General features: G+C 40.5%; 1 protein-coding gene across 1 annotated transcript in view; it reads right to left on the minus strand.

Moving 5' to 3' along the window:
- SLC3A1 (solute carrier family 3 member 1) overlaps positions 1 to 6,901 on the minus strand; it is a 32,276-nt gene extending 25,375 nt beyond the window's left edge. Inside the window, exons 1-3 of the mRNA XM_043918120.1 lie at positions 6,384 to 6,901; positions 2,692 to 2,871; positions 2,384 to 2,538 (exon numbers count right to left, since the gene is read on the minus strand). Of these exons, the coding sequence (XP_043774055.1) occupies positions 2,384 to 2,538; positions 2,692 to 2,871; positions 6,384 to 6,813 (765 nt within the window). The 5' untranslated portion in view covers positions 6,814 to 6,901. The remainder of the gene's footprint in view (positions 1 to 2,383; positions 2,539 to 2,691; positions 2,872 to 6,383) is intronic.
- Positions 6,902 to 8,301: the final 1,400 nt, after the last annotated feature.

Genomic DNA, 8,301 nt, shown 5'->3' on the forward strand with positions numbered 1-8,301 from the left:
CCCAGGTTCGATCCCCGGGTCAGGAAGATATCCTGGAGAAGGAAATGGCAACCGACGCCAGTATTCTTGCCTGGGAAATCCCATGGAAAGAGGAGTCTGGGCAGCTACAGTCCATGGGGTAGCAAAGAGTCAGAAATGACTAAGTGACTGAGCACACACACAGTAACTTCAAACGTTGGCACCCAACAGCGTTTGACAGAGGTGCTGCTTTCCTCCTCCTAGAAACGCTCACATCCGTGGCATTTCCAGAAGGAGGAACCCGTGTCAGGTTTCCTTGGGGCTCTGTCTTGGGCCATTTGTTCATTTCACACTAAAGAGAACATCTAGACAACATGTACAAACTGAGAGATTTTGCATAAATATTTTATTTTTAGCTGAAAGACCTAGTCACACTGGGTCCACATTTCCATGGCAACAACGGGCCCAAGCTAAGTAGTAGCTGATGCCTTTTGAGGAAACATTCCCTCGCCAGCTCACCTCATGGCCCACCTGAATACAAGCCAGGATAAGATTTTTACAGCATATATCAGTATACAGAAAGATCAGTATACAAAATACAAAAAAATAAATAAAACTCTGCAAATCTATTTCAAAGGGACCAGCAATCCAACAAAAAATTGGAGAAAGAAACCATTAAACAGATGTTCCACAGAAATGGAAGCTCAAGTGAATAAATGTATGAAAAGATATTCAGCATCATTATTAATTAGGCAATTAGTACATCAATAATTAGTAATTAGATAAATAATCATTATCAGTTAGAGAAATGTGAAATTAAGACCTCAACATTGTATCAATTTATGCTCACTCAGTAAAAATTAGACTAGGTACAGTCTTTAGTCCTTTCATTCATTAGCTGTGAACCAGGACAAGATGCTTAACATTTCTCTGCCTCAGTCTGCTCATCTGTAAAACAGGAATTAAAGCCCAACCCATAAGACTCTACAGTGAATTAAAGGAATTAATGAATATAATCAGTATCAAACACTCAGAGCCTGGCACACAGTAAGCATTTAGCAAATGTTTGCTAATGTCATCATCATTTTAAAAAGTGGTGGACTGGTAAAAAGGAAAATTGTATGTTTGCTCAATCACTCAGTTGTGTTCAACTCTTTGCAACCCCGTGGCCTATAGGCGATCAGGTTCCTCTGTCCACAGGGTTTCCCAGGCAAGAATACTGAAGCAGGTTGCCATTTCCTCCTCCAGGGGATCTACTCGACTCAGGGATTGAACCTACATCTCCTGCATTGGCAGGAGGATTCTTTAACACTGAGCCACCTGGGAAGTGGTGAAATTGCCAGGACTTGCTAGAGGGCGGTTCACCAGGCCGGGTATATTAGTGCCATTCACATAACCTCGGATACGGGAGGTTGGGAGAGAAGGTCACACAGTCAACTTTAGACACTCATCATTTGAGTGCCCTTGGGTCATTTAAAAGCTGATGCCCAGGAGTCAGCCTCTTTCAGTGCTTAGGGAGGTCAAGAGGGAGGCCCTGGAGTGGGGAGAGATGATCCAGAGAAAAAGGGTCTGTAGAAAGCAGGAGAGAAGATGAACAGAGGGACTGACCTAGGACAGAAGAAGAGCTGCCAGATAAACTACAAGATATTCAATTCAATCTGAATTTCAGATAAGCAATGAATACTTTTTTAGTGTAAGTGTATTCCAAGTGTTTTACACTAAAAATTATTCATTGTTTATCTAAAACAGATTTCACTGGGCTTTCTCTCAAGCAGGAGAGACAAGGTCACTGTGCAGAAGAGGTGGAAACAGAGGCAGGTGTGTGAGTTTCTGCTCTTCCTTTAAAGTTGGGTTTGCTGCTAAGAGTGATGAGATGCGGTGAAGGTGGGTAAGATGTCTGAAGAGGAGAGAGGGCAGGTTGATCAGTCGGATTTAGTAAAATTCCCCCAAAAGAGTGGATGGATCAGTTCAGATAGGGACAATGAATATGTCCAGAGGCTTGGATACCAAAGTTCAGGTAAAGAAAAAATGGATGGTTGAGTTCTTTTATGGTTAGTGTTTTACTGGACAACAGAGTCAAAAAGTCAGAAAAGCAAAAGGGTCTGGAGGGTAATAAGACAGTTACTAAACTAATAAGACATGGGGTCTCAGTTGGACAGAGGGGGAAATAAAGGAAAGAGAGGTTAACAGAGAGCATAGGTTTTAATTTGCTAAAACACATCAGCTCTACAATGAAATGAAAAATCCAAACCCACAGATGATTAGAAGCCTGGGACTTCATTTCTATTTCTTTGGGAAATTTGTTTCCCTTCTCATAAACTATAGCTATCATTCATTTTCCTTTAAAGGGGTTTTATAAATAACCAGTTTAATAATTGAAGATCTGCCAATTTTAGTTCTGTAAATCAAGCATGTTGGGACTTACCCAGTTGTTGGGTGGTATGGTTATGCCATTTTCATAGTTACAGTCATGCCAGATATAATAATCAGTATACTTTCCTGTCCGGTTCCGACTCCATTGAAACCAAGCATGTTTATCACTGGTGTGGTTTGGTATGAAATCGATGATTAATTTTAAACCTAGTGAGTTAAAACATTTCAAATGGTAAGATAATATTATGTTATATGATATTATATTAGAATAATACAATAGTGAGGAAAAAAATGCTCTAAGCTAAGCATTTGGAGAAATGCTTTCCTTAAACCATCCCACCCACTTTCCATTCAATTTACCTCTATCATGTATGGCTGCAACCAGATTCTCAAAATCTTTCATTGTTCCAAAAATGGGATCAATTTCTCGGAAATCTTCAACACCATGTCGGAAATCTTTAAGGGATGATTTATAAAATGAAGTAATCCAAACAGTTTTTATATTTAAAGTTGTGATGTAATCCAATTTATCTTGAATACCTGAAGGCAAAAGTCAAAGCCATGAAGAATAGTTTGTTTTTTTCAGTTGAACGATTAAAAATAAAACGAATAGGCTTAAGACAGAAATATTTGGGGGTTTTTTGAATTTGGGTAAAATTCAAATAGCAAGGTCTAGGTCTACAACCAACAGAAGACTAACAGAAGTTAGTCTTCTGGCAGTAACCTTTGAACTTTAACATCAATGCATAACATTTAAAAAATCTGTCTGTGGTTTGTTCATATTTTACACTTAAAACCAAAACTACACTTTTGTTAACTTATTCTACACATGGTTTTTGAGCACCTAATCCAGGCCAGATGCTGGGCTAAGTACCAAGATACAAAGAGAATAACATATGCACTCTTGATGGTCACGTGGTCTAAGCTGCACTGTCTAGTTGTAGCCACTTGCCATGTGGCTATCAAGCACTTGCAATGTGACTAGTCTAAACTGAGATGTGTTGTAAATGTAAAACACACACTGGACACTGAAGACCCAGTGTGAAAAGAAAGAATGTAAAATAGCTCATTTATATTTTTATATTGATTATATGTTACAAAGACCCTGATGCTGGTCATTGGAAAGGACCCTGATGCTGGGAAAGATTGAAGGCAGAAGGAGAAGAGGGCAACAGAGAATGAGATGGTTGGATGGCATCACCGACTCAATGGACATGAACTTGGGCAAACTGCGGAGATGGTGAGGGACAGGGAAGCCTGGCATGCTGCAGTCCACGGGGTTGTGAAGAGTTGGATTCGACTGAGTGACTGAAGAACAACCATATGTTGAAGACAGTGGATATGTTGGATTAAACAAAGTACATTATTCAAATTAAGTTCACTCTTCTCTCTTTTACTTTTTTAATATGGCTGCTAGAAAATTGTCAATTACCTATGTGGTCCACGTTCTATTTCCTTTGGACAGCGCTGAAGTCAAGCATTTATGCAGAAGAGAACTTTAGGCTTAGATGAGAAGAGACATAGGAATGAAACTCTTGTACTCGGGGCCTCTTGGATAATTAGCAGTTAGTGGGGGAAAGTGCTTCTAGTTCAGAGTCCTAGTCGCAGAGTCCGAGTTTAGTATTCGGTCTGCAGTAACTTCCTGTGGGTCCCCTGTCAGAAGTTGCTGAGACCAAAGCAGGAGTCAGGCTGCTTATCTGTGTCCTGACTATACTTCAGTTCCCAGCCATGGATGGCTGTGAGACCTCCTGGAGTATCAACAGGCAACAAAAGAATTTTGACTTAAGTCAGATTAAAGTCAGAATTTTGATTTATATCAAGAATAAGCACAAAGGAACAGGATGATAAAAACTAAGAGGCCAAATGGACACAGAGTAACAAAGGATCTCCCATGTCCACATTCCAGGGGACAGAAAGCAATAGACTAAACTGAAACCTGGACTGTTTTCTTCAAATTAGAACAAAATCCTCTCAACCTCAAGAAAAAATACCTATTAATTACAGGAAGCAGCCAGTCCTTCAAGGAAAAGCTATGGGAAATGACAAATGTGAGAGGTGATTAGAAGTTGCCCTTTGCACAGGGAATTTAGAAGATTACAGAAGGAGAGCCAGGAAGTGGGTAGAACATTTTAGGGGTATAGGGTTTTTGGTTTTATTCCATCAAAACATCACTGTGCAAAGCATTTATTTTGTAAGCAGCAGCAGGTGATAGGATCATGCTGAGGGCTGAGGGGTTGGAAGGAAGGTCACCCATATATGTTACACCGAAGCACCAGAGGTACGGCTCCATCCAAAACACTGAAAGGGTTTGGGGAGGGCAGCACCCCCTCTGATCAGGAGGTTAAACACAGATTAATGAAGGAAGTGGGTTTGAACAGCATCTTGAAGGTCAGACAATATTTCAATTAGTTAAGATGCAGGATGATTTTTAAGAGAAAAATTATATGAGTGTGAAGAAGAAGGCTTTTATTAGTTTACTGAAGAAAGCTGAAGATCTTAGGAGTGTGTTTGAAGCATTTTAAAGTTTGATTAAGCTCATTACCACTTCTTATACTCTTTTCTTTTTGATGCATCACATAATCACATTTATTTAAGAGTGTATTCCAATATCAAAAAGCAAAATTCAACAACGCAAAACCTCAATTACTTTCAAACCAACCTAATAGTTTTGTGAGGACTCCCTGATGTATTCATTTTCATGCAAGGTGCAGGCCTTGATCACACAGTTCTGAGATAAATCTATCCTTCACACAGTTCTGAGATAAATCTATCCTTACCTACTGTATTCTAGAACAACTATGATCTCAAAGTCTGCAGTTTCTGAGTCTAAGCTGTCCACTAATTGAGGAAGTAGTGGGTGACCTGTTATAGAAGGTGTGCAAGGAAAGCCACCTTTTAGAATGCTGGACTGGGGCCTCCTCTAGTAAGCCAGAAGAAGGGGCTGCAGAATGGAGGGCCTTACAGACTCTACAGCAATGAAAAGAGAAATACTAAGCCCCAGGAAGGGAGCCAAGCAACTAGCCAAAAACAAACAATTCAGCAAGCTATTATGTATCAGGTACCTAGAGCTGTGCCCAACACATCCGTATGTGCTCAGTTGCTCAGCTGTGTCCAACTCTTTGCGACCCCCCAGACAGTAGCCTACCAGGCCCCTATGTCTATGGGATTTTCCAAACAAGAACACTGGAGTGGGTTGCCATTCCCTTCTCTATCCCATACTCTTAAATAATTGTTTTGTCTTCTTCAAGCCAAATAGCATTATCAAAAATTATCTTATTAGTTTATCTGTTCCTTATTGTTTCCCTTAACTGGGGTGACCATATCAACCAATTTGCTTGGGACAGTTCCCTGTGATTGGTTTGTGTCCTCATTTGAGCAATAAATAATAAGGACATTCCACACATAACACACTAGGAAATTATTAGCGTAACTTTAAAAAATATTTTTTACTTTCTTTATTAAGATGGATATTGTTTTAAATAATCCTTACCTCAACTAATGACCAACCCACACTAGGCCTTTTCTTCATTTCTCAAGATTTAAGCTTTAAAGACTCAGTCTATACATTTTAAAGATATCACTTAATCTTCTTCTAAAATAATGAATTATGCTTTGCTCATTAATCAGAATCTCTCTGCCAGACTATCAAACTAGCCACTGTGTACCCTAGAAAAGGGATTCTAAAGATTCTAAACAGCCACTCTGAGATGACCAACTCTAAAGTGCACAGAAGCAGGACACATTTCAGGAGGAAACTTGCTCGTGTAGGAAGTTAGAGCAGATGACTATGCAAAAAGTTCCTACTGGGCAATAAACTTAACAGCCCTTTGGGGGCTCAAAGGGCTCCAGCAAGTATCCTTTCATCATATACTAAGAAGTGCTGGGTTCTGCTGAGTGGCTTTTTAAAATATCATAAACAAGGAGAAAGGCATGATCAGTCACACTGGGTGGAATGTGCTTATTACCGCACAGCCCAGGCATAATGAGCTTCAAGGACAACGAGCCCTAAACCAACCTCATCCCGCCCTGCCCCAAACTCTCAAGGCACGCACCTTTTAGATCTCCGTTCCCATCCTTGTTGCTGTCCTTGAAAGACCTTGGGTAGATCTGGTACATGGGTCCCGCCTGCCACCAGTCCAGGCACTTGGGAGAGATGGCGATGATGGCTATGGTGGCCGCAATGAGCACGAGCACGGAAGCCACGGTGAGCCAGAAGAGCACCTCCCGCGGGATCCGATAGCGGGCCTGGCCCGAGAACTGAAACAGCACCTCTTTGGGCATCCCAGCATAGGGCCGGACATCCTTCACGTCGGGCTCCCCGGGGCCAAGGATGTCCACGGTGTTGTGCTGTGGGCCGGCCGCTGGGCTGCTTGGGTCCAGGTCAGTCTCCAGGATGTCTTCATTTTGTACAAACCCGTTGTTTGTCTGGCCTTCCTTCGCATATAATCCAGTGGAACCTCTCTTGCTTTTATCCTCAGCCATGTTTCACAATCTTATCCTGCCGAGTGCCTTCCTGCAGTAACAAAAGCAAGAAGAGAGCTTGCAGAAATGCTTGATCCTGTTAATGAGCTTTTCATGGTTTATAAATAAACCTGACTGGACAAAGTTCAGCCAAGGAAGAAAGAGTAAAGGTAAAGTGGGGTTTTTTAAAAAGTCTCCTTACACCCTGTGAGACTGATGTCAACTACATGGAGGGAGTCAGATCTGGACTGGAACAGAGGCTCAGAGGAGGCGAAATGGGAAGAGGACACAGCGTTCCACTGCAATTTAAGACCTTACTTGATTGAGCACACAAATGTTCACAGCAGCATTATTGACAACAGTCAAAAGGTGGAAAGAAGCCAAGTGGATGAATGGACAATCAAACTGTGACATATACCTTAAAAAGGAATGAAATTCTGACAGGTGCCACAACATGGATGAACCTTGAAGACATTATGCTAAGTGAAGGAAGCCAGAGACAAAAGGACAGATGTCGTCTGAGTCCACTTTATATGAGGTAGGTACATGAATTCATAGAAAGAGAGCAGAAGGGTAGTTAACAGGAGTTGGAAGAAAGGGGGTCATGAGCAGTTCTTGTTTAATGAATATAAAGTTTACATTTTGGATGATGCAGAAGTTCTGGAGGTGGTCATACACGAATGTAAATGTACTTAATGCCACTGAATTGTACACTTACAAATTCTTAAAGTGGTAAATTTTATATTATGTATATCTTACTACAATAAAAAATAGCTTACATTTTCTTTCTTGTTAGCTAGATATGAGGAAAAGAAACACTGAATTTTGCAGGGGGAAACATGATTTTCTTTACTTTTTGTTTTGAAGGTCTCTTCTACAAATCCAAGAGGAAGAGGATCTGAAGACAGGGGACAGCAACACCTTTGTTACTGAAGCTACTTCATCTCAGTTCAAGCCAACCTGATACATGCCTATTAGTATGCTCAGTTCGACCCCAGGAGCCTTCAGTCTAGTTTCCTATTTTCAGAAGAGTATGGTTGCCCATTCTTAGAAGCACTTTTCCAAGTGGGGATGGTGGAATGGGGAATTTCATGTCTAGCAAGTTCAAGTGCTTTATTATAGGTAAACAGTTCTTCATACAAGCACTAAAGAGTTGTTTAATCATTGACAAGTATAAAATACAAATTTGCAACCCTGAAGAAACTGCATTAAAAGTGAGGGGTGCTTTCCCAGAAGATTACGCAAACCTTAAAAGAATGTGATGATTCATGGCTTCCTTTTAATCGGTGCACATATAATAAACAGCTCTATGACTCTTTTGATCAAATAAGAAGTTTTTTGTTTTAAGTGAGGAAAGTTACATGAATTCATAATATTACTGTTAATTTGTAGACTGACTTAGAAGCAGTAATTGGTACAGAGAAATGAGCTGTTTGATTTTGGCTATTTTTTTAAGTGAGTAAATCCCAAAATCTAGTTCATTCAATGCATCCGATAAGTGGCATCTCT

Source organism: Cervus elaphus, chromosome 11 (assembly GCF_910594005.1).
Source record: "Cervus elaphus chromosome 11, mCerEla1.1, whole genome shotgun sequence".
NCBI lineage: Eukaryota > Metazoa > Chordata > Mammalia > Artiodactyla > Cervidae > Cervus > Cervus elaphus.